The 27,499-nt window shown below is 39.7% G+C and overlaps 1 protein-coding gene across 5 annotated transcripts in view; it reads right to left on the bottom strand.

The window, feature by feature from the left end:
• GRIA3 (glutamate ionotropic receptor AMPA type subunit 3) overlaps nucleotides 1-27,499 on the bottom strand; it is a 145,862-nt gene that overhangs the window by 110,779 nt on the left and 7,584 nt on the right. For all 5 annotated transcript variants that reach the window (XM_071757473.1, XM_071757474.1, XM_071757472.1 and 2 more), the window contains exon 3: nucleotides 1,962-2,201. In XM_071757473.1, the coding sequence (XP_071613574.1) occupies nucleotides 1,962-2,201 (240 nt within the window). The remainder of the gene's footprint in view (nucleotides 1-1,961; nucleotides 2,202-27,499) is intronic.

Genomic DNA, 27,499 nt, shown 5'->3' with positions numbered 1-27,499 from the left:
AGTACCTAATTGTCCTGCAACTCCCACCCACAAGAATCTTCTTGTTTATTTTCATTTTGGAAGAATACAGCAAATATAGCTCTGGTAAGGCTACTACCAAGTTTAACCTAACTAACCCAGCAGTAATTGAATACAATAAACTTTACATTGTTGTTCCTGCTTTAGCAGATAGGAAATATGTCCTCAGACAACAGTAAATGAAGACGTATGCATAGGAAGGAAAGATAAGATGTGGTAAGGTTATCCCAAACACCTCAAACCCAGTCAGCAAGGGTATCCTTAGGCACTGATGTCTCTTCCATCCTTAAGAAACAGATCTCTGGGACTAATTTCACCAGCCAGAGCTGGGTTTTAACCTTGGTATGAACAAGGTAAAGTGAAGCCCAGATACAACCTAAACTGTTCCAGAGAGATCAGTCATCAGAATAAGCTCATGATTAGACTTGTGTCTACCTAAATATTGTATACACTGAGAACTGTAGAAAATATAAGTATGTCAGTACATTTTGCATCATGACTTCTGTTACTATCCCAGTTCATCTGACAGCTTTGCCATCCAAAGTTCTGGTAAAACTCCCACTGTTTTTGATGCTTTTTCCAGTCCAAAGTGCCAAATTTCTTATTTGGATCTTGGATGCCTGATGCATCTCTTTCCCAAGCAAACTTCATTAGGTTTAATCATGGTAAGTTTCATCAGTCCTGGAAAACAGGACATTTTACTTTATCACATGCTGCAAGTTTAATCACATTTGGCACATCAAACCTTTCTTACTCAACCAAAGGGCATATTCACAGAAGCTTTCATTTAAAAGTGAACTATCAAAAAATATGGATTTAAAAATTAATGGCATTCTTTACATCTCCATACTTTCTACTTGATCTCACTGCTAGCTTTTTTCAACAATAGAAATGCCCAAGTCCTCCAAATCACTCAACTAAAACTCTCAATTTTTGGTATTCACCTAAACCAGACTAAAAATCATTTCCTTTCACCACACAGTATGTCCTCAGTTGGGTGATGCTATGAAGCTTCACTGTGAAAAGCACAGCCACAGAGCACTGCATCTTTTTCCAACATGCAATAGCCTAGAGTACCAGAATTTTGTCAGAGGAACCAGGGAATGGGATTGAAGCTGCTTTGGCTCTATCCAGACCCCTTTGATTTGAAGCTCTCTGATGCAAAAAATGCAAACCAGGTAAAATCTGTAACCAAATTCTGTACCACTCAGAGAAGGTGGCAACAGCTGCTACAGAGAAACGTGCAGGATTCCTCACAGAAAAGGGGTTTTGGTGCTTAGGCAGGATTTGCTACCTTAGGTGCTTCTTAGTAGTTAGCTTAGGTGTGAAAACACTGGTTTTAGTATGTTTTCATTTAGTGAAACACATCTCTGGTCATTCTTGTCATGTATCTGAATTCATCACTGGATATCCATGTGACATATCTAGAGCACCTTCAATGCACCAGAGCCCTAACCAAGTCTTATAAATTATATTCCTAGACCACTGTTGATGCCAAGACATCTCCAGAGGATATCTTTGCATGGATTCTATTTGTCCAGTGACAGGAGAAATGAGCATTTATGTAAAGTGGTGTGGGATTTGCAATGTCGTGCAAAGGGGAAGGTCTTGCTGAGCAGCCTCCTTCATAGTGCTGACTTTAGATATTTTGCAAAGCTCAAAACCACTGGCAAGTGTGGAGTCTGTGGTTCCATGGAAACCAGGTGTTCCAAATTTAATGCTTACAGTGCTACCATTATCCTCCAGACAATCTCTTTATAAATGATCACTAACATGAAGATGCCTTCTTTTCATTTATCCATTCATTTTACCTTCTTCAGAACAACCCTAGGACCATCAGAATGTGCTGCCTGCACCCAGAAGAAAACTGGGATGGGCTGCACATCCTGATACTGGTGATACAGCAAGTTAGCAGAAAAATCACTTAAAATGATGGTGCTTACCCCGTTCTGTGTCGTAGAGGTACACAAACTTTTCCCATTTGTAATAAGTCAAGAGACTCAAGATGGCTCCTTTCAGTGCTGGCCGCATCTGGATGACAAATTGCACATCTGCATCTGTTGGGAAGCTGGGTGTGATGAAGGATGTGTGAAGGGCTCCACAAAATGAAGTCAGTGTGTTCATTGACATCTGGTCATAGAATCCAAAGATGGCATAAACTCCTCTGGAAAACTGTGAACAGACTAACAAAGCCAAACAGGAGTGTTAAAATCTGTCTAGTAATGAATGCAAACAATCTTTCAAGGTGTAATTTTAAGTAAAGTTTCTAAGCAATACTGAAATCACTCTCCATGATGCAGTAGGTGGAATGAATTAATAAGATTTTACATATAGTCGTTTCAGTTTAGCTGGGAATTGTACCAACTTTGTCACCATTGTACTAGCCTGAGCATATTTGTGATTGTGACTTGTCCTGCTATGTTGTTACAATCCACTAATGTTAAAAAAATCTTTAAAACCAAACATGAGATTACATTGCTTGTCTGTAAAATACCTTCCCTCCCTTGAGTAGCACCTTGAGAGCTCTTTTAGCAGCTATGTGAAAAATGTCAGGTTTGCCTAAAAGTCAAAAGATTAAGATGTAGTTTTCTCTGGTTTCCCACCTTAAATCAGATCTGCTTCAAAGAAATCTGGATGCTTTATTCATTTGGAGTCCACAACTCTGAAATCTCTGTACGAGATCTGTGTGTGGTCTTTTTCAGTGAGGAATTGTTGGCTTTTCAAGGAAGTGTTAAATGTTTCAGCAGCAATTTGGAAAGTGTTGGGCTCCCTAATAACCACACAAATGAGGAACACATTGTTGCTTCATGGGAGCAAAATGGATATCCCTTACTCTGAAGGCTTTTAGTCATTAACCATCCTGGTGTCCTGACAAACTCATCTGGTACCAGAAAATAACCAAAATGTAGTGAAAGGTGTTGTGTTTCACAGGTTCTTATCTGGGGAAACACAATTTCTTAGGTTTTCTGAACTGAACATTGACCATTTTGGACAAAAAAGGAAGTATTTCAATTTATAAATGTCAGCTTCCTGGGAGTTGCAGGGAAAAGAGTTTCTCTGTTGTTCAGCTCTGAAGGAACAGAATAAACTTCTTATGAGCCTGGGTTCTTTTCAAGGAAGGAGACTGCATTAGAGGAGCCTGAGATGTGGGATGCTGGGGCTGGGGTCCATACTCAAAATGCTACTACTGAAATCCACTACAGGATAGCAGCACTTCTAAACAGAAGCATTGCTGGACTGGGATGAGCAAGTCCCATTTGTAATGAAAATAAGTTTCCCAGGAAAATGTTCATTCAAGATTGACAATTTTGTTTGTCAAGAACTGGATTTAACAAGTTTCAGCTAGCCCCATTAACCACTTTTGCCAAAATGCTGCACACTTAACTTAGCAAAATGCAAGGGGAAGTAATTACCAGGAAAGAAGACATGACATTTACACAGAAATATACAGCATTGTTACTTCTCAAAGTACCATCATGGAACATTTCCTACCAGAAATGCTCCCATTCAGAATCACTAAAGCCTGCTAAAGTAAGTCTAAAAAGGATTCTTCATCATATCAGCTTGTTGACACAGCATCATAGATAACACCTGGAATAAGTAGTCAGGTGTGAAAATTCTATTTTCTTACATCAGTTCCAGATGGAAAAATATAAATTCTCTTAAGGATTTTTTTAGAAGAGTTTAGGGCACTGTAATAGAGCATGACCAGACATGGATACCAGCAGCAAACAACAGCTGGTGTAGACAGAAAAGAGATGCACATGAGGCACAGAGAGGGAATAAGAAGTAGTGATTTCTGAAAGAAAAGTCTGTGGAAGTTCTCAGCCACAGTAGAGAAAAGATATAAAAGGAGTTATAATACAGCAAGAATTGATTCCCAGAGGCATGACTGAGGAATTAAATACACTATTTCAAAAGGCATTTTGTTAAACTATATACCAGCAGGATATAAAGTAGGAAAGCTACAATAAAAATTATCTGCTGAAGTAACAAATAAAAGGCACTACATTAGAGGTGAAAAAAGGGGAAAATAAAGACACCAGAAAGTCTGGCAGTCTCAAAATAATTTCCATGGCAGGTAAACCTTCTAATTCTATGGGAATAATCACTGAAGTGGGGCTAGCAGAGCTGGGTGTCCTCATAACCACTGAGTTCATACCTCTCAGATCAGGCTTTTACATATTTATTATTGGCCTACTTTACTAGTTCTTTATGTAGATTCTCTACTGCAGAGCAAGGAGAGAAGAACAATTATTCCAGGAAACATCCCTTCTTGCAATGCAAACAAAATGTATTCTCAAACGTCTCCTGACCCCAAAAACCCAGAGTATTTCAAACAATCCTGGCTTTGCCAGTTGTTTCTTATCAGCTACAAAGTATAAAGCTCTGGAACACTTGAGAACTGTGACTCCATCCTGTATCTGAAAAAGGATTCACAAGGATGCTCAGAAAGCTGTCTCAGTGTAGGACTGTAATGGAGATTAGAAATTATTAAGACTCCAATATCCTGAACCCTCTGGAGTCAGTAGAAAGAAGAGGTCCAGTGCTCAAGGTCAGCTCCAGCATGGACCAGTTCCTCCCAGCACGGTGCTGGGAACCAGCTGAGACCTGGTTGGGTTTGTGCTCTCTCCTGTCCTAAGAGCACCTGTGGTCAACAGTTTGAAAATGGTTCAAGGTCTTTGTGCTTTGGACAAACTTGTAGCTATTTTAAAGCACTCAAGGTGTAACTATTTTCACAGCAGACTGTGCTCATTTATGCAAAGAGCCCATTCTCAATTTGCCAGTAATCTGAGAAAGAAAATTAAAAATCCATCAGTGAACATGACCCCAAAGAGCCAACACGGAGCTGCTGCCTGCACAGAGCATCCCAGCACAGGTGAAAGCTGATTTGACCTCTCAGATACTCCTTGCTTTTTTCCCTAAAAAATTCTGGGGGATCACTAACATCATCTTCTAACAAGTACATCTCCCTGCCCAGTCTTATTTCCTCTGATTCAGGTTTGTACTCACTGCAGATCTTTCAGCCTTTCCATGTTTTCAGACTGTGCCTTTTATTGGTTTTACAAAATCTTCACCTCTTAAGCTTCTCTGCCTGTTTCTCATAGCTGCTTCTTCCTGACTGTCCTGTTCTGCATGCACTACAGGTAGGGTGTCAATTCAATTTTACTGGCCCATTTAAAAGGCAAATAAACCATTGTTTTTATAAGGAGAAGCTAAAAGACCAATTATCTTTGTCCTCACTGTTCATTTCTACTTTTAAACTCACAATTGTCTTACAATTTTCCAGCATTAGGTCTTTTGTTTAGTTTCTGACCTAATCTCCTATGTGAACAGATGAAGCTACTTGAACATCCATGAACCCACAGCCATAATGTTACTTCTTTTCCAAAAAGCAAACATGCAATCACATTAATTTTAATTACAACATTATTCTACCATCACTGGGCCATAGGCAAAATTTTAAAAAGGCTAACTAAATCTTAGCTCTAAGCTCTTTTTACAAACTACTTTCTACAGGCAATCAGAACCATCCTCATGTTTGAGTAAGAAATTTGCTATTTTTCCTTAATTAATCACTGTTGATTTATGTTTGTTTTTTCCTATTTTAAAAATGCAGATGGTCAAACACATACTTTGGCTGTTAAAGAAGTGATTTGGAACCAATGCAACATCATTCCTAAAAAAAAAAAAAAAAACAAAAACACCAGCAATTTTAATTTTTTTTTTTTTTTTTTTTTGCTGAGCTATGCCCTTATGAAATAGTCCTATTATAAATATAAATATGTGGATGTGCATCTGTTTCCAAGGACAGCACATAACCAAGGTGCTTTATAACCTGATCTCAAAAAGTTGCAACCTCCACAAACAGGGGCAGAGGTCCTGAGCAGGGGTTGTTCTCCAACAGGGAAACAGAATCTATGATTTTGACATTAGGTGAATCTGTATTAATGGAGACTCAGGGCTTGGTCTCAGAGTCACTTAATTGCCACATGCCAAAATTTTCAGGAGAGGAAGGGATGCTATGAGAGAAGCTTGTGGATGTTCAGGCATGTCAAGGGAAGAGAAGAAACTCTGAGGTCATGAGAGACTGGGGTTTCCTGAGGAGGAAGGAAAATGCTCAGAGCCAGGATGATCACAGTCTAAGCAGAATTTGCTATAAAAACAAACAAACAAAACAAACAAACAAACAAAACCCCAAAACTCAAATAAATAAAATCTTTGTTTCTGTACTGAAGAGCAGCTGAGCCAACCTAAATGTCAGTGGAACTCAGCAAACCCAAGCCTTCTGTTTTACTCACAGTTCCATTCCCCCTCCAGTCAAGTCAGCCCCACCACAGAAAGTTGCTAAAATTATCCAGATGTGATTTTTTTTTTTTTTCACCGAGACCCCAAGAAGGCTTCAGGCCATAATTTCAAAAGATGCCCCATTTCACACAAGTTATTAGATGTTTTGTGTCTTTTTAAAATGTGTTTTTTGCTTTCTCATGGTATTTAGCTCTTCTACCTCTTTGTGACTGTGAGTATTCCTGACCCAGCAAGGTTGTACAGGCTCTGACATTTCTACTGCCTATTGCCTGGAAGGTAAAGTAAAAACTTCTCTGCCACCCCTTTATTTATTTATTTTTATTTTTACTTTCAGTTCTTACTGTAAACAACCAAATTGCTCCTAGGAATCCAACCCAAGTAGGTTTGGATTTTGCTTGTTTAAAGCAGGGATGTATAAAGCTAACAAAAAAGTAGATATCCATATTAATGGATGGATCTCAAGGCATCATTCCTCCCAGATGGTATCACCCATGCCTGGCTTTGATGTCAGCAGAATTGTCCCCAGCACAGCAACCACTGCACTTCTGCCCTGGGCTGTAGTTGGTAGTTTTGGAGTCAGGGGTTGGAGATTGCAATACCTGAGACCCAAGTCCTTCTTCATTGCTCTCTCTCTATGCACACATAATTTCCTCTTTGCTCACATCAATTTCTTATAAAGAAAATTAACCTCTATCAGGGGGCACTGTGCAGCCCTTCCTGACACCATCCAGCTTCTGGGGAGGAAAGGAGCCCAACCACACCTGACATTTTTGCTCATGCCAGTTCCTCAGTTGTGTTTTCTACCTTTCCCTCAGCTGTGAAATAATTTTATTCCCTCCACTTTCTTCTGCCAATTGTCTTGGATTCCAGACAATTCTCACTGCCAACAGACTAATGGGACTACTTTATAATACACAGTGAATCTCAGAGCAGTTGCTATTTCCTATCCAAAGCTCCATCCTATGACTTCCTTGCAGTAATAATGCCAGGGTTATCATTAAGGTCACTTCCCACAGTAAGCATGCAAGCTCTGAGAGGGCCCAACAATGCCTCTGCCTTTCCTGCCCTTTCGTTTTCATATTCTGAAGAAAAAGGCACAGTCTCTCTTCCCTGATGCTGAGGAGATCAGCACAGCAGTGTCCCTGAATGCAGAATGAGCTATTTTTGGGGGGATCCAGGCAATCAGGCTCAAGAGCTTCCTTTAAACACAAAGTCATCATATTAGAATTAAAAGCAAAATTAACTGCATTTACCTATGGCAAATAAATCTGGCTTTTACATGGAAATTGTCAAGGCACTGAATTGTGTCAAGAAGAAAACATTCCTCTGTGCTGCTTAAAATTCAGCTGAGACAAGAAGCATTTCTGAAAACATCCATTACTGAAACAGTTAATAGAGCATTCTTGGAGGTGGGAGGGAAACAAGGAAATTTTAACTTGGAACCAGACACAAATACCCCGAGATGTTGGCTATTACATCATGTCTTATTCTACCTAAAACAAAATTTGCTCTTACAAAGAAAATCCCCTCAAAAAAAAGAATCCAAGCCTAAAACCTCACAGAACAAAACTATGATTTACTTTTGTTACTTCATTTATGGCAACAGTTTTCCCAGTGATGTAACTGCAGTGTTTTGTCTAATTCTTTTTATGAAGAACTACCCAGCTTGCTTGTATCCATAGCATCTTCTTCAAATACAGACACATCCTTCAGTTTGCATTTCTTTTTAGAAGATCCTACAAATTAAACCCAGCACTTTCAAGCACTGGGAGGGGAGGATTATTAAATTACAATTGCAAGGAGTAAGGATTATTCCATTCATACAATTTACTGCAAAAAACCCAGAAGAAATCTCTAGAACCAAGCATTCCTAAAAACCCTCAGGTCAAGATCCAGTTCAGGATGACTTTTGTCACTCTGTTCCCAACTCCACTACACATTATTAAATGTGTCTTTATTTCTCATCCATTTTTCAGGATGACTTGGAAACCCTGATCCAACATAGAGCTCCTGGGTGCTGGGTGCTGTACAAATACATTGCCACAACCTTGGTTTCCTTCACTATGCTCAATTATTTATGACATACATGACTTGACTCATTAAACTTGACTCATTTTGGCCTTTATATATATACTGCTGCAGTCAAATAAAACCCTAACAGCGAACATGAATTTCCTACGTGCTGGATCTTCTCTTCCCACTGAAACATTTGTGTGAATTTTATGAGCATATGAAAAATGCCAGCTTGCAACAATAAAAATAGGGCACTTAGGCTGTTACAGTGCTTGTAGGAACCAGCAGCACAAAGTCTCCTGCACACCCTGATGCCAATAGGTGCCTGGTGAGACCTGTAATGACTGCTCACGAGAAAGAAAGCATCAGAAAATATCTGAAGTCAGATGCTTTTAGACAGCAAGGATGATGAAAGGCACAGTTTCAGAAAGCACTCAGAAAAAGGCAGCTGAAGTTCATTCAGGTCTGATGTACTTTGTCCATTAGTGTAACTTAGAAAAAATTAAACCAGGACCAAAACCACTCTGCCCCCAAACTACCAATTTGATGTACATGCAAATAAAAGCTTTGGTATTTAAAAAAACCCAGCTAACATATTTTAAATGTCAGTAAGAAGAACATCCTTGAGCAGCAAATTGGCAGGCAGATACAAAGTCAGGCTGAACATGACCTTGACTGTCCTGAAAAAGCCATTCTTAGCTTTCTGAAAGGGGCTCTTCTAGGCAGAGAACTTACTACAGGTGGCCCAAGTGGCTTGGAACAATCAAGGCAACTTGTGCTGCTGTTACCTGCTTGGCCCCAAGCTCCTACCAAACCTATGTAGAGTCTGAGATACCTCTGTGTTCATGTTACAGGCCCCAAAACTAAAAAGTAAATAAATTTTGTAGAACCTTGATGAAACTCAAGAACAAAATTCACACCTTGTCCTGCAGGCTTACCAAATCATAACACCTATTTCACTTTCCTTTAAAAAAGAAAACAACAAAAAAACCCCAACCTGCCACTCAGAATCTGTATTTACAACACATTTCTGATGGTGGAGAAAACCCACAAGTCAATCCACCTGGTTTTCAAGAAAAGTGTCAGTCTCTTATCAATACCGAATTATAAAAAGATTTTCTTTAGTATCACACAGTGATTTTTTTAAAAACACCACAGAATCAAAGGTATGTGAGAATATTTCTTTTTTGGAAGGCTATGAATCAGATTATCAGGACTCAATTTGAAGTGCACTCTATGAGTCTGAGTCAGGCAAAAGAGAGGTTTAAAGCTTAAAATGGATTAAAGATGAGAAAAGATATATATATATATGCTATACACATCAACTGATTTTTCTGGAGACCAACTTAAAAAATGTAAGGTATTTAAGGACTATGGTTAAATATGTGCTGATCAGAACACTGCATTTTCTTTACATATCTTTACACTTGCTTTGAGTCTTTACAAGATGTAATTCAAGGTCTCAGATCAGGCACCACAAATTATAGTCAAACTTTCTGGTTTTAAACCTGAAAGGCTGATCCCACCACAAGCTGCTCACAAGAGAATTACTTTTCGTTTTGAAGGGGAGACATCAAGTACACACCACCCAGTTTATGGAAAAAAAAGAAAAAAAGAAAAAAAAAAAAAGAGCAGGAAGATGCTGCTCTTTGCAGACAATTAAAGTCCCTGACACAGAGAAATGGAAAACCATCAGGATCTGGCTTTTTGTGCTCAGAAGAAGAGATGTTTCTGCTCAGCCTCTCCAGGGTAATCAACACCTTGCCAACAACAGCAATGCCAACTCTGCTCCTGAGGGGCAGCTCCAGCATCCTGGATGCTTAAGAGCTCAGGCATTGGCCACTGCTCCTCAGGAGGACTTGAAGAGTGGATGTAAAGCAGTTCATTGAGGTTTTGCCTTCTTGGAGGAGTCTAAGTTTATCCTACACACACTCTCTTTTCTCCCTGAAGGGTGGAAATGAGCTAATAGCCCTGTGAGGGAGCAGGAGGTCCTGGCAAATTTTTCCCTAGGAGACTTTTAATACATTCACAGCAAACAATGTTTGTGGTCTTCCCACTTGGGACTCCAACTCCTGTTTTGTGACAAATCTCTGCAGAAACAGGGACACTGTGCATGCAACACAAAGCTGTAACACAAGCTTGAGTTAAGTAACTTGTTTCCATCTGTTGCACCGTTTGAAATGTTTTTCATTTGAAGCTGCTATGTTATGCCAGCATGCTGTGATCATTTTGGATTTTAACTAGATTTCTGGTATTCTGAGGCAGCTTTTCTAAAAACATTCAGAAGTAAAGCAGGAAAAGCCCTAATCTTTCACAAGTTACTCAGTTATAAAACACAAGGAAATTCACCAGCCATTTATTATAGGCAGCTAATATACTAATATGCATATTCTAATAAACACATAGTAATGTTTAATAGTTTAACATAAAATTGTGAATGTTTCTATAATATTATTCAAAGTAATAGGAGTTCCACAAGCCATTAAGCAGCCTGTCTTGGAAAAAAGGATATGTTCAAAAGAAGTATTTTTAATGTGAATTCAACAAGATGTGGTAGACCAGGCAGTATCCATGTAGCTACTGTCACCATCTTTGGAGGTGACCTAACTCACATACACATTTTAAACACCTGGTTAAGAGACAAGCAAGGACCTTGTGGTATGGAGAAAAAATAAATACACCACATCCATCAGAAACTGGCAGCATTTCCCAGATGAGGAAGCCAAGCAGAACATTGGGCTGAATCAAAGCCCAGCAGTTAAAGGCAATGTTGTGCCTCGAGCTGTGGAGCAGCAGCAGCTATCTCCAGCACTCTCATCTTCTGAAGGGATTTCTGATTTCATTGGAACATCCCAGTATGATGGAAGTGAACAGGCAGAGGCAAATTATTAAATGTTTGCTTGTTCAGCAGATCCTGCCCTAAGTGATTTCAGAAGTTGACTTCATTCTGGGCCACTGCGGTGAAAGGCAATAAATCAAACCAAGGCTCTGGCACTGTGATGAAAGATGAGCTGAGTCCACTGAGGTGGTGCCATGTATAGGCCTGTGGCAATATATTCCAGAGGGCAAGACAGAAGAGGCAAAATGGCAAACACATCTGGAATCACTGAACTGGGTAAAATTCACCAGGAGCTGAAGGCCAGGATTCAGGTTGTCCCAGGAGAAAGGGGATGGGATCGCCAAAACAGCAGCTGTCCAAGCAGCCTCCAGCTCCAGAGGGTTTCCAGTTGGCTCTGTGTATGCAGAGCATGGTGCTGAGTGATGGACAGCTCAGTTTACCCAAAACAACAGACCCTAACACTTTCCTGGAGGAAAAGTATTCCAGTATTCCAACAAGCGTTGTTGCTGTGAGTCCATCTTGGACCAGCGGATATTTCCACATCTCCTCTCCCTCTTTCCTCAAGGTTCATGGGCTATGAAATTCTGACCCACCCCTTGTGTGCCCCTGCTGCCAGTTTATTGGTCTGAGAGACTCATATCAGTTAATCCAGAAGAGGAAACAGAATGACTGCAAAAACCTTGCTACAGGAGCCATGGAAATCATTTGCAGATTCCCAGTCAAGTCCCCATCACCTTGGAGAAGCTTCCAAGGACTTCAGTGAGAGCTGGACTAAAACTAAGAGGCCTATTCAGTACATTGAAGGAGCAAACTACAGAACTGCAAAACCAAAATCCCAGCTCCCCTTACAGAAACTAAAAGTACCACCTAGCTTTATTCTTGGTACCATTTCTCTCTGCCTTATAGTCCAGATATTCCTTTCTACCAGCCTCCTGGACTTTCACAATCACATCCAGCAGTAATTCACAGACTGGTACCCTCCACTAAGTCAGTGTCTTACTTACAGGGAACAACAAGAATATTATTCTCTATAAATTATGCATAATCACTATTTATCAAGCTGGGTTAATTGGCCCATAACAAAAGAGCTGCCTGGTGCACAGCTGAATAATGCGGAAGCCAAAATTGATGGAAATGCTACAGCAAAAGCTTGATTGTGAAAGAAAAGTCACATTGCTATATGCTAATTCTGAACTGACTACTGCCCTTTTGGAGGAAGAGGGAGGGGGGGGCCAAGTGAGACAGGCCTAGTTTGAAATTATTTATTAATCTCAGAGGATTCGGGCAGATTATTTTAGCTTTGAATACACATTCAATGTCTGCTCTCAGACAGCTGCGTGGTGAAATGTTAACCAGGTGCAAATCCACTGCTTTTCTATGCTCTGGGAGACCCTGCTACATTCATAAGCAGAGAAAAATCCTGTTAAGCAGCAGCAACAGCACCAGACTGTGTTCTGCTATGTGTGATGGTGACAGACATGTAGGACTCTTCCTTGAGCTAAATCCCTCATACCCAAGCCAAAGCAGCATCCTCTTGGTTCTACTCTAGAGATCCAAGAAATCCTCATCAGAAACCCAGTGTGTCATGAGATAGTGGCAGCTGAATTCCTCTAGAGCCACACACACACCTCAAAAACCACAGCTTGGTCCATTTTACTCCAGAACTGCTTCACTGACACCAGCAAGGTTTTAGTAAATGTCCTAGATCCCAAATGTGTGTGCATGGATTTAAGCACAGGTTTAGGTGTTTTCATGGACAGACACAGCCTGAAGTATCTGCACAAGATACTGAACCAGAAATAAGAGTAAAATCCCAGAGAAGCTGACTCTGGTAGGAGGTCCCCATCAGGGATGCATTAAATTCCACCTGTAACAGGGGCATTCACATGATTTAGTGTGATAAACACCATGGCACTTCCACACTGCTCTACTAACAGCTGCTAAAATCTCTCCTAAAAGGAAAACAGCTGCAAATTGATGATTTCAAAGAACAGTCCTTTCTCCTCACTCTCCAACGTGCTAGTAGAGTTGTCAGAAAATGACAACAGTTGCACCTCACTGTAAACTGCTCAGTATTTTAACATTATGAGGTTTTGGTACTGCATTAATGTAATAGCTTGTCCTGTATTTCAAACATAAGCCTGATTATATCCAATGTTTCTTTGAATATAAATAAAACGCATTTTTAATCAAACTTGTTGAAATAAATTGAAATAAATACTTTTTCAACATCCTCTTCAATCATCTGTATCAGGCCTGCTTTCCAACTCATTCCTCAACTCCATCTTCAGAGATGCCTTAGCATCTGAGACCCTCTGTAATAGAAGCATTTATTAGTAGCATCCAAACAATCCTCCTCTCTGGTTTTCCATTGGAATCACTAAATCTGCTAACCTTGCTTGCTAATACCAACATATTCCAAGCATCCTGCAAAAACAGTCTAAACTTAGAAGGGAGAAGAAAACTGAGGCAGGGGAAGTCCAAAGCAAAAGAACCTCAGCACTATGAAAGCCCTTTCTGGTCTTGGGAAAAAAAACTTGAGTCCTTTTGGCATAAAATATGATTTTCTAAGGAGCAATGTGGATCCTTTCCTCAGTAAGTCAATGAACTTCCCACAGCTCTGCTTTAATCAACCCTTGCCATACTATAAGCAGATTTTAGGGGATATTGCTGGTCATCTCCTGTTTGCAGCACCAGCACCACTGAACAAAGCTGTGCTAAGGGTAGGAAGGGTCTTACTGAGAGGTAACAAACTGGGAGAAACTCTGCCAGTTCTGGAGGACACAACTGGGTTCTGGGGGTGGAGAAGCCCTTACTCCCAAACAAGCACAGACAAAGCCATGGGAGGATGTTTCATGAACTCAGTGAACAAGTTAATTTTCTAGCTCCCTTTCAAATAAGCTTTAAAAAAAAATAAATCAGCCTGCTATGTAAAACAGAATAGAAACTGATATGTGGCTCCAGTTAGGGACTGTAAATAAAGCCTTACTTTAAATTAATTACACTTGTAGTCTACCAAATAGGAACAGATTAAATTTTTGCTTTACTAATTTCTTATAAATTCACTCACAATATCTTCAAGGTTTTGCTGAATTTTAACTTGCAAATGTCACTGCCAATTTGTTCATATTTAAACCGAATATTTTTCTTTTGTTAAAACCAGTGTAATAGCCAGCATGAAAAGCTTTCCCATAATTCAGCATAAAGCAAGTCTTCAGAAACCCAGGTTCCAAAACAGAAAATAAATCCCTCTTTCCAGACACACACATACATATATATCTCTTGTATAACTCTGCACTGCCTATCAAAACAGCAAACAGAAAGAGCTATGGTAATGTGTCTTTGCCTGTGTTTAAACTAATACATTATACAGAGCTAATGCAAGGCTACTGTTACTGAATTTTCTTAGGCTGATTTTCAGACTCTCCAACAGTGTCAAACTCTTTAAGGTGGCCCATTAGCAGATTTTTTTTTAGACTTGAAAATTTTTTTGGCCTTGGAATAGATTTATTTGGTGAACTCTGGTAATAAAGCTTTACAGATAGATTAATGGACTAAGTGAAGTATCTATATAGAAGGCATAAGAGACCTCATTTCCCAAGAAATGTCAGTTATAGGCATAGAAGACTTCTTTGTACTTTAAATTTCTCCATATATTTTCCATTTACATGAGTCAGTCCAAGTCCTCCTTCCCACTGGCAATGTTATCAGTGAGACAATACCTTTCTATAACAAAAATAGCACAGAAACTTGCCTAAGAAAAATTAATTTGATAACAATAGAATGACTTTCTCATAATAATTTAATAAATTTAAGACGTGAAGATTTAAATCCTCCAGCAGAGCTACATAAAAAGGACTGATGAATTCATCAGCCCTTCCAAGCTTCCCAAAGAAGCCCAGACAATATTTCTTACCTCCTGTTGTACAGAAACCACCTAATAAAAGAAAAATAGGCATTTGAGTCCTTCCATTATGCTGTTCTTTGCCTCTGGGGCTAAACTCACTGTTGAACCTACAGTAAGTAAATGCAAAGCATTTTGCAATACTCCAATTTGTTTCTAACTTTTCTCATTAGAGGAATACACTTGTAATACCCTTGCTGTTTATGTGCAAGGTTGTGAGCCCTGAACTTACTGTACATACAGCAAGCTACTGACCCCTGTATTCTCCACTAAACCAAGAAAAGTCTGCAAAAAACCAGAAATGCAAAGGCAGTGAGGCTGTTAAGCACTGCCAATCCAATATTTCAAGAAATTTTGAGACCTACAGAAACCACATCAAACAAACCCAATGAACCCCATGAACTGAAAATTCCCAGGTTATTCTGTAACTATCAAAATAATTTAAGACTAAATAAAACCACTCCACTCTGGCTCTCTCTCTTTTTTTTTTTTTTTCTCCACAGCTTAGTGCAACTACTTTTAAATTAAATCCTATTGAAGGCATTTTATTAAGGAAAGTAACCTGGATTTGAGTCACTGTATGGGATGGTTTTGCACCATTCTCAGCAGGATACAATTTTTAAAGATCATTTTTAAGGCAGTTTCAGGACAGCAGGAAAGAGAGTTTTACACAGCATATGTGGAATCCATAAATTCACAGTATGTCTTTCAGAACAGAACCTCTGGGATTTCATTCTGTTTTAACCTATACTTGGTAAAAACTTTTTGTCTCATCAAAATACTTGGGGTTTAGATGGATTCAGATGGTGGGCAGCTGATAGGAGCCTCCTTTATTCTGAAGGAAACAAATTACTGGGAATCTGTCCTCGTATTTTGTTGAGGAGCTATGGGAATAGAAAGAGACTGAGAGCAGCAGGGTAATTCAGTAGCCACGAGTACCTGGGCACATCCAACACAACAGTCCCAAGAGAAGCAAATATAATTTAAATTCTTGCTCTTCAAAAAGAAAACTTCCCTTCCATAAAACTTACCCATAATACAGCAATTGAGTATCTTTCAGAACAGCACAAGCAAAGCCACCAAGGTTGTGCCTTAGAAGGAAGGAGTTTCAAGCAATTTCATGTTAGAAAGAAATGCAATTTAACTCTCTTGGCTCTAGATACTATCCTGAGCTGTGGCTTCCTTCACTTACTTGGTCCCTTCCTCCTTCATCCCTCCCAGTCCCCCAAACTCTTCTCAATTAAAAAATACTCTGCTATCACACAATTAACTTGGAATAAAAAGTCACTGTGGAGAAAACTACAAGGGAATATGGAGAAACCAGCAAACTTCCACAGTAAAAATACTTTCTTTTACCAAAAGGATGGTTAAAATCAATGTAAATAAGAACAATATTGAGGATCTTCATGACTTCAGCTAAGCAGAATGAATGTGCTGGGTCAAGCCAATAAAGTGAAAGTAATCACAGAGCTGTCATCTTCTGAGAAGAAGCCTTTCTTTTTCAGCTGTTGTATCTACAGAGTCCATTCAGACTTCCCAAATGAGAGAGAGAATCCAAAGAGCAGTCAGCTGATTAGAGACAGCAATGTGGGAAATGCAAGATAATGGAATTATTCTCCTAAAAGATTTGTTTCTGGATCTCAGTTTTGCAAAACTCATCTCACTCCATACAACTTATCTCACCTCTGTGAGACTCTTCTCAGGAATCAAACAACTTCTTGGGTAGTTCATTAAGAAATATTGATGATTACAGTAATATCACTCAATGCTGCTGCTGTATATATAATTTTAGATTTCTGTCCTTGATAAAAACAGATACTGTCAGCACAAACAGGAGTGGTACAGTTAACCCATGACACAATTACAGTTGAGACGAATAAAAAGGAATTTGATCTCAAAGAAAAAAAATCATAACATTTTTAAAATATGGAAAATCAACTACAAGAGTAAACAAGATTTAGAAGGTAAGGGTTTTTCCTCTAAAGCACCATAATCAGGGTTTTTGTGTTTAAAAAGTTAAATTGTTGCCTAAGATTAGGAAAAGAAGCTACTTAAAAAGCTGACCCTAGAAAGATTGTTCAGGTGAGGAACTTGGGCTTGTGATCAACTACATCAGAAAAATAACCAGTTACTTAAGCTAAGCAAGTCCTCACAATCTCACATTCTTAAAAGACAAAAAATACCCAAACATCCTGAAGCAGACATTTGGCTGACATCTAATGGAAGATGATGGTGGAGACGAGAGTGGCTCAATGGCTTTGGCAAGAGATGCTGCTTCTAAGGAAGAACAAAGCAGGGGCTTGAAATACAACCTCCAGTCAGCACTTTATGCAGCTGAGCAGACTGTTGAAAGAAAGGCAAGTTTGGACATCAGTGGACATCATCATTCAACATCTGAGTTCTCCAACAAGCAGTTGATGAATTTATGGATTTCTGGAGAAATGCACAGAATACTGAAGAATATCACACAAAAGACTTTTCACCACAAGCCACACACAAGCATTCTCTCAAATGACAATATTCCCCTTCCCTATTTCCTCCTCTGTCCACGTTTTATTCAGATTTCAGATAACCATCACTGTAATCCTTAATACCATAACTGATCCAGAATCTTAAAAAGACAAGCAGGACAGAATCAGTCATATTGGAGCCCCACAGAAGTATGAGAAAATACCACTTAGGAAGGGCCTTTCCTTAGGATTCCCAGGAAATTTTACCTTCTTGCTCTGAAGATGACAATATAAAATATCACAAATTAGAAAAGAAAAAAGAAAACAAGAGAGACTCCCCACTGAACATTTTTTTTTCACCCTCAAGTGATGCTTCCTGCCAAAGAAGCCAGAAAAGGGAAGGTATTGAGAATATGTACCAAGCAAAAATACCTACTTTTCAACCCCCAACTTAGCTTCTTGAATGACTTGATGATGCAGCTGAATAGTGCAACTTGTATCCATATTTTAATTAGAGATGAGGGGCACACCTACTGCTTGCATTTTCTGAGCAGCAGGAGCAAGTTCAGCCATCACACCTCCTCATCTTGTGGTGCTCTGATGCCTCCTTTCTGCAGGGGAGGCTTTGGTAACAATTAAGCAAAGCCATTCACAGCTGAAGAGATCCCAAAATTCTGCCAAGTACCCTAGGTAGTGTTTCATCCTTGCTCAGGTATCTTGTCAGCCACTGCACCACTCATGGTATTAACAGAATCCATCTCCCTACACTGACAGCATGAGGATGGGGGTGTCTGTTCCCCTAGAAATGTGTAGGATATTGATTCCCTCAACTCATCCACTTTTATGGAGGATGAGCATGTCTCATAACAGGAAGCTAAATTTTTAGAGGAAGAATTTAAAAATAAAACCACCATCAATTAATGTGGTTGTATTACCAGTGCTTCATTGCAGAGACTGATCCAAAGCAAAAAAAGCAGAAGTGTGGAGCAGAGAGAAGCAAAGAGAAAAAAGGTGGCTTGCTAGGATCTGAAAAACCAATGACCAGAGATGCTCAAATGAAGCTTTTTCATGGTTACAACTGTATTACTTATGGGCAAGCAAAAAATTTTGGACTATGAAGGAAAAAGAAGAAAGAACAAGAGAAAAAAAAAGATTTTCCTATTCAGGAAATCGATAGTTTATGCTGTGGAAAATTGAAATTATGAACAATATTCCATTTGAAAGCTATCAGAGATAACACAAGCTGAAGAACATTATCCTTTGGCAACTAAACAATGTACAAATTTGCAAAGATTTCTATCCACCACATTGCCAAAGAGGCCTGTTAAATATAATTTTAAGAGCCACGCTGATAGGAATCTGTTTCCTTCCACTTGTGTCAGGCATGTTAGAGATCTGAAACTCTGTACTTAAATCTGAAAATCTGTACTTAAATATTTTATGAAACCTTAAATGCACTTATTTAATAAATTTGCTGCAATTGCTAATGTATTTCAAAACACGCCCAGGCATTCTAAAGCTACATCTGCCACCACTGTATAGGGCTGAAGTTCTGTTCAGTGTACCCAATAATTCAGGTAAATAAGGGCAAAGTCTTTCAGTACAGCTACTGGAGACAACAATGTTATTTCAGATATAATCAGGTAAGCTTTAATAAAACTTAGAAAAAAAAATTATGTTCTGAGCACTTTAATCTATTTTTGATCTCTCACGACTACAGAGCAAGACAAAGGAAAACTTCAAGTGCGGTAGCTGAAAATCTATCTAATCTTTATTTAACCATCATAATTTTAAAAAATATGATTCCCTCAAATCTACAGCAATGTGTCGATGAAAGATCACACCCTGTAAAATGTGAGAGAGCTTTGATTTCAACTTCTAGGGGTTGTTCTCAACAATTTTGAGTTAGAACAACAGATTGTTCCACTGAATGGACAGAAGCTGCCACCAAAGGGCCATCTGCTGAGCTTCTCTTCAGTGAATCCCCCAGTAAGAGTGATGGGATGGAGCAACCCAAGGCAACTGGGATACACACAGAATGAAGCAACAGAGTGAAGGATGGAAAACTTTTGAGTGTAAGTGTAGACTAACACAATCACAGCATAGCTGTGTGGTTTTTTAAATTAAAAAAAAAAAATACCAGAAAGATGAAGTTATTTGCTAGGAAGACAGAAGTCTGCTACTGTATGCACTGAAAACAGGGCTTGCCTCAAGATTTTCTTAAACTGTAAAACAAATCTGTGGTAATAGAGTTGAATGGTATCTTTTGAATCTGCACCTTCTAAGAAATCCTTTCGTCATGTAGCAAAATTGTTTTCCTGACCTGATCACCCTTTACACATGTAATAAAATAGTTTTCTCCAACTGGACAGCAGAAGATCATTTAGACCAGCTAACACTCACTGTGGTTTCATTGAGCCAGCTCATATCAACATAAAATTGTTAAAGGGTTCTTTCTAATGAAGGTATTTTAACACTTTTCAGTCTCTGACTCCATTCTGTATTGCTATCTAGTAACTTTTAATACTTTTGAACTAGGATTTAAAGTCTATGTATACACCACCTATAAGGATGTGTAATTCAGTGTGCCATTTCATAGCTCAGCTGTCAACAGAGACAACATTTTTATAAAACATGTATTGTATGTGTGCCAGTGTGAGATGAATAGTCCTGTAACTATAATCAATATCGCTCATTCAAACAACTGGCAGGAGCATTTTAGACAACCAGCAATTTCATCAGTTTCACTGGGCTGCCCAAAAATAAACAGCTTGAGAGGAATGAATGATCTCTGTGGTTATCTATAAATAATACTAATCTCAGTTATTTGTTTTAGGGGGTTCATCACGGAGAGCTGCAGAAGTCTCGTGTCACTGCAAAAGGCATGGCAGGCTTCAAGAAGTGGAAGAAATGCTGAAGAATTATACTGTTAGTTTTTTATTCACCCTGTTAATGTATTTACATGAAGGCTCCACCAAAAGCACCAGGATCCCTCCAGTGTCATATCAGTTCCAGCTCTTCAGGAAACACAGACTCAAGGACTTGTAACCATCTCAAAAGTCAAACTGGATCCCGAGAAACCTCCAGTGATCCACGTAAACCTACCCCAGGAATACCTCCTGTCACTTCTGAAGAAACGTGAGCAGGTTTAGGATTTCTAACTACTTCAGTGTGAAGTTTTCCCACTTTCAAAAGAGTTTTTGAGAGCCAAATAAACCCAGCAGCTCACTGTGAAGGAGACTAACGCTGAGGCTGACGGGTGTGAGGTGAACCCAGGCAGATGGGGAACAGAAGGCGCCATTCACAGGGCTGCTTGCTGTCTCTGGGAAGTGAAATAGCTCTTATTTTATATATATATATAATTATGGTCTATCTGCCCCTATCTATCAATGCAAGGCAACAACAGAGACTGGGTAAGGGAATAAAGACAGTTTACTAAGGGGAAAAAGGCATCTCTGCAGAGCACAGATCCCGAAGAAAACTTCCAAAGCCCTAAAGTGGAAAAAGATCAAATTGCTGTGGTTGAGGTGATTCTCTCTCCCTGGCAGCCACTCAGAATGTGGGCTACCACAGCAACACCCCAGCTGCTCAGCCTGTGAGTCTGCAGATCTGTGGGTCAGTGGCTCTGAACATACATCCTGCCCCGCAGGAAAACCTCCTAACTCTTGGGAATTATTGTTAAATTTTCCACCCTATTTCACAGGTTAGGAATCACAAGGTGCCAAGTGTGTACTCAAGGGAAAACAAATGAATGATCAGGACCTAGAGGTTGCCACTCAATTGCTTCCAGGCAGGATTTGTGCTGCCATGAGACATCACTGCAGAGAGCTCAATACGCCACTGGACTCCAGCAATTTCTTTCTTGAAAGAAAGATGGGAGCCAAAGCCACCACCTCAGCTCCTTCAACCAGTGTAAGTGCTCCACAGAAATGCCACCAGATCATCCCTGCAGAAATTCCCAAGCCCTCTGGAAGAAGTGAGCAGGAAGCAGCAGTGTACATGCATACCCCTAAGCAACCAAATCTCTGCTGGCCCAAGTTTAAAAAGTCACATTGTTCCATCTAAAGCCACAAACAATCACTTTTCAGTTTTAAAGCCTGCTGCTCAGAAAAATTACCTCCTGGCAATTACATTAATCTCCAAGTTGTAGCATTAATCAGTTTATAGTATTACTGCTAGTATAGTATGATGGACCATTGGCACAGCCAGCAAGCATTTCAGTGGGACGTTTCTGGCATAATGGCCAACAGCAAAAGGATAAATGGTCACCAACTTCTACAGAAAGAGAACACTCATTTTCCAGGGGAAACACAGGGAAGCTCAGAACCCAGTTGGTGCTTCCACACCTCTGAGAAATGAGGCATTTTGTACTATGGAAGTTGCCTTTGCAAACAGAAAGTCAGCAGCTGGCTTAAAATGAAAGCCTTGATGATACTGTTGAAGTAAAACTGTCTGCAGGGCATTCATAAAGGAAAGCCAGCTTTTAAAGAATGGGTGAATTTATCAAGCTGCAGATATTTATTGCTTTGACCATTGATATTTTCAAGTTGCTACTTTTTATTCAATATTGGCAGTAAATCTCTGCACACTTGAACTACACTCATCACAGCACAACGTAACACACTTCTCTCAGAGATTTAAGGTTGGACACTGCCACAAAAACCACCCCAATCAAACTCAGCAGGAGCGTGGCTCAACTGGTAAAATAAAGCCTCTCCATCTCAGGTAAGTGATTAGGTAGCAGTGTACACTGCTATTAACCTAAAGCCCACAAAGAGAGCTCAAATGAACAGTTCTAAGTGGACCCACTCCTGCTGCTGGCACTCATTGACCCTGCTGCTGGCAGGCTCAGCAGAGGAGGTGGCAGCAGTGGCTGAACTGCAGGCTCTTCTCTGTCATCAGAACAAAGTCACAGTCCAGATTATCCAGGAGGTTTGATCCTCACGCTTCACACACTTCTATAGGATCTTTCATCCAAGAAGGAGGCAGGCAGGATAGCAGGGGAGAATCTTGCACTGCTCTTGCCCTTCCCACACCCATTTAGCACGAGGGGCTCTCCTGCCTTCAGAGCTTTCCGAGACTTTGGGCAAATCTACTCCACGTACACTGAATTACACAGCTGGATTTCTGAGGAGCTGAAATGACAGATCCGTATTTCACACATAGCTTCACCCAGGCTTCTTGAAAACACAATTAATAATCGTTTCTGATTAAGTTATTTCCAAGAAGATGTTAATCCCCTTTCAGAGCATGCTGCGATAGCCTGAATTCGACTCAGCATACACCAGAACTACACAGAGCTGATAGAAGCCTTTTTAGAGACCACATAGTAGAGAGGAGAAATCATATTACTCCTGCTTGAAATTTTGTCTGGAATGATGCCAGTTCTAAATTCATGTGAAGATCCTGATTAAGGCAGACTATTCCAGAACAGCAGACTCTGGAATCAATTAACAAAACAATTCTTATTAACACAGAGAATCTCCAGACACTACCCAAGGAAGCATAAAATCTTTTCAGAGAAGCCCACAAGGAAGATACACTTTAATATCAAATTGTATCCTCCAGTGTATGCAGAGATTGCCTCAATTCAAATCTCAAATGCATCTTATGTGAAACAGGGGCTGGCACTGAAGAAAAACACAGTAAGAATTTAAGACAGGAAGTGCAGATAATTTATCTGAATAAAGCTTCCAGGAGAATATCTAATTTATGTTGACAATGATCCAAGCTGGAACCTGACCAGGATGCAGGAGTTAGCAGCACCCCTACTCACAATAGGTTCACTATTCATGAAAAATAACAGGGTGTTTTTACAGACAAAAATATTTTAAAATGTTAGCTTCATGATGCAGCCAAAAGACCCTGTTTTGCTAGGATCTGTTCCTGAATTAGCTCTAGAGCAACTCAGAAAAAGGTTCCATGTTTTTTGATCAGAACTATCACTATCTACACAAGCACATATGAGACAAAACACGTTAAATTCCACAGAGGAATCTATGGTCTTTATAAAGAATGCCACACAGCCTCTATTCACACCAGAATTCTGAAATCATAAAGTGATGGACAGAGAGAAGAAAAAGTAGTGAAAGGTTAACAGCTACAAAAGAGGAAAAAAAAACAAAAAAAGAAACACAGAAATCTGAAAGCAGAGAGAGTGTAAGCAACTCCTGCTAAAAGCAAGGTCAGCACTTTCCACTGGAGACAATTTGATTTACATTATTTTGTTTCAATTGAAAAACCAAATCTTGCCTTGGCAGATTCTGCTTTACAACCTATTAGAGATACTTCGGAGATACCCATTTATAAAGAGCTGCTTCTTACTGCTGAACATGAATGTTTTGTTCAATTTCCCAAAGTTCTAAGAGGAAGTACATGCAAGACTCCACAAGGAGGTACTCAGTTAGTTGTTGAAGTCAAGCTGAGTAGCCCTAGAGGAGAGGTGTGCTGCTGATTAAGATGCTCTGAGTCTCTCTCCAACCCATTATCTGTCCTGGACCCACATCCTCCACTTATCCAGAGGCCTAAAGTCAGGAATACCCCATGAGGGACCAGTGTGTTTCTACCCTTTCCTGTGTTCACTTCTTCAAACCCCTGCAGAGCTACTCCAAATTCACCCCAGTGTAAATGAGATTAGAGGAAGACTCCATGATGTCTCTTCACTGCCTGAACTTATCTAATGGGATACAAAGAGGCTTTTAAAAATTTTATTACTTTCTCTTAGGGCAGAACAATGAAACACTAAAACATTTAGGTCCTGGTGGTCACTGCAGATATGCACATACTACTTGCCATTTCTTTTTGTGTTATATAGCACACAGCAAGTGGCAGCACAGCAAATCTGATGCATATGAATGCACAACTTTGAAAGAGAGCTCTGGGGTTGTAGAAGCAAATCATCACTAGAGTTACTACACATGTAGTAGAGCTATAGTGAGTCATGCTTAAAACCAGGCAACTTCTACACCTGGAGCACCAAACTGGAGTAGTGGAAAACTTCAGGTGGGTTAACTGGCCTCATTTTTTATCATCTCACTGCCCCTCCAGGTACTAAAGTTGCCTGTAGATGGTGTGGAAAGACATGTTAGACATACTTTTACTGACAAATATTATCTATCCATAAAATCCATCACAAGCAACTTGAACTATATACCCTGAAACATGCAGACAGCTGCTGCTTTTTTTTTTTTTTTTTGCATTCGCCATCTATAGGTCATTATAAAAATTGGATAGTACAGGTGGTTTACATTGAAAAAGACAGATTCATGCCTGCAGAAACATCGTGCTAACTCAGACAGGCTTCAGCAAATTTGTTCAGTCAAGGACAAAACAACATGTACGGACCACAGAAATCATAATTTCCAAACTAAAACATCTGGCTTCAACTGAAACTGAGTCATTTTTTTAAGTCTGAAACTACTGTAAAAGCCTTTCTTTTTAATTTTTTAATTCTCTAACTTTAGATCTCAATCTAATATTTAAAACTTTCTTGGAGCTACATGTGAAATGACAGATTAGTAAATCACAAAGCTCCTATCATTTCCAATCCTATGTGGTTCTGAAGTCAGGTAGCATGATATTTTGGGACACACAATCCTTTTCTGGAATGCACAGAACATCAGTGAGATAATGGCTCTACAAAAGAACTCAGTCTGAGCTGCCAAGACATTTGATATAAATATATGAAAACTGCCATTAGTCATGAGAATCACCCTGCTGACATGGCTGAAACAGGAAAGAAATAGGATTATCTGGCACAGGGTGACAGTGTCTTTTTTCTCTTTAGTATTATTTTATAGTCATCAGGAAGTCATTGGTAAATAGGCACAGAAAGCAACATCTTAAAAAGGAAATTCAAAGTAGGATAGCAGGTATTATGGTGACTGCACACTCAATTCAGCATTCCCTGAGGTCCAACTCCTTTTGACATCCTACGTGATGGCAGTAAAGCCACTCTGAAGATGCTACCTGGCTGCTGCACAGACACTTTGGAGAAAGATGTTTGAGTACATAAAACCTGCTAGACAAATTAGAATCCCCCTAACAGTTTTGATTCAATGCAGGGTTAGAGCCAGGGTCAGTTCTTTGCAAATCAATGGGCTCTAATTAGCTCTCATCAAACTTCTGGGAAAAAGAATGCACATGAACTTGAGTCTTCTGACTATCAGACTTCATTAGAATCAAGCTTGATGACACAAGTGGTAAAACCTAAGATGACAAGATTACCTGTGATGGGTAAAGCCCATGTTCTCACCATGTTCTGCTACAGAGAGGCCACAGAAAGTTCAGCACCTGAAAAAAACTTTGCAGTTGACATTTCTCCCCAAGCCATCTCTCCCCCTGCACCTCTCTCTCACAAATAAACTCCCACAGATGCAACAACAACAACAACCACCAAGAAGTTCTCAGGAATTCAGCATCCACAGCAGGGTATGAGGACCAAGCACAATGTGTGTCATGATGGAGCAGTCCTGGGATTCCCAAGACCTGAACCATGCTCACTGACTGAGCTGCAGAACCTATCTCAGGCTAAAACCTCTGGAATGGAAATCAGACAAAGAAATCATGCAAGGCACAATCCCTGGCATCTCCCTCATATCTCTTGGAGAAGCTGGCAGCTGGGAGATACTGATTACAGTGTGAGACCTCCCTGGGAAAAATCCACAGGCACCGCTGATTTGAGTAAGAAAGGTTCTTTTTCCCACCTCTCAAATAAGCAGTCCCAGTGTGGGTCAGGTAGGAAAGATTTGGGCACATGCTGTGCTGGAAAAGTGTGGACCATACTTATAAAAAAGATTTTTTTTTTTTTTTTTTTTTTGGTTATTTGCTTGTTTGTTTTTTAGGACAAGAAGTGGAAGAATTGATCAATAAAATGAAAAAGCCAAAGCTCTCCAAGTTTTTCACTGCAAACAGCCCTGCAATACCTGTCTGACACAGGTAAATTGTATTACCCTTGTATAAGTGAGAGCAAAACTGTGTTACCAAAGGTACAAATTGACTTCTCCAAATCATACTAAGAGCCATTAGAAGACTCCACAGTTTCCCAAGTTAACATTTAAAGTTAAAGTTTCCCTTTACCACATGGGCTGGGCCCAAACACTTGGTGTTTGCATATGACAAAACAACAAATGGTTCATCAAACACCATTAGACACATCAGTTCAGGAGAAAGAGCTGTGAAAATAATTAGATATATATGGAGTGAAGTAAGTATGCATGGACTATATACCATCAGAGAGTGGATATGCCCTTCCCAGGTACCTGCATATCATTTTAAAGCTTCAAGGCAGTGAGATCACTATGCAGCCCTGCATCAAAAAGATTCTTGATCAGAATTTCTATCAGCACACGTTAATAAACTCCAACAAATCCAAACTAAATACAAGGGCAGGACCAAGGATCTAAATACAATCCAGTAACTTGCAGGTGGTCTGAAAGGGAGTCTGTTGTAAATTGTGTTAAAAAAACCCAAACAAACCAAACTAGAAAACTGCATCTCTGAAATAGCCAAATAGTCTAGCAAAATAATGACACACAAGTGACCAGATAGGTCACTCCATTCCAGCAGAAGAGTGCTCAGATGGGCTATTATCTAATTCTAGGAGAGCAATTCACCCTTTTTACAAGTGCCTGGGAAAGTTATTCACAGCCCTGGTCCCCACAGGTTGATCCTCACACATAAGGGCTCCTGTGCAGTGTGTGTGAGGGCTGCACATTGCCACTTGCTATTTCAGAAGCAATTAAGATGATAAAACTGACCCAGTGCCTCAGATACCAGAGGAGGTTATGCAGAAATGGCTGCTGGATGGATGCAGTGACATCCTTCCTGCATCCACCCTTCTCTTTACACAGAAAACCCCATCCCCAGCTTGCTCTGGGTAATCTGATAGTTTTCCCTTTAATAATTACATCTTGGTAAGATTAACTAAAAAGGCAAGCACTGCCTTTGAATGTCTGACAGATAGCT

This window comes from Heliangelus exortis, chromosome 14 (genome assembly GCF_036169615.1).
Source record: "Heliangelus exortis chromosome 14, bHelExo1.hap1, whole genome shotgun sequence".
Lineage (NCBI taxonomy): Eukaryota > Metazoa > Chordata > Aves > Apodiformes > Trochilidae > Heliangelus > Heliangelus exortis.
The sequence above is the reverse complement of the archived record's forward strand: the minus strand, read 5'-3'. Positions and strand labels throughout refer to the sequence as shown.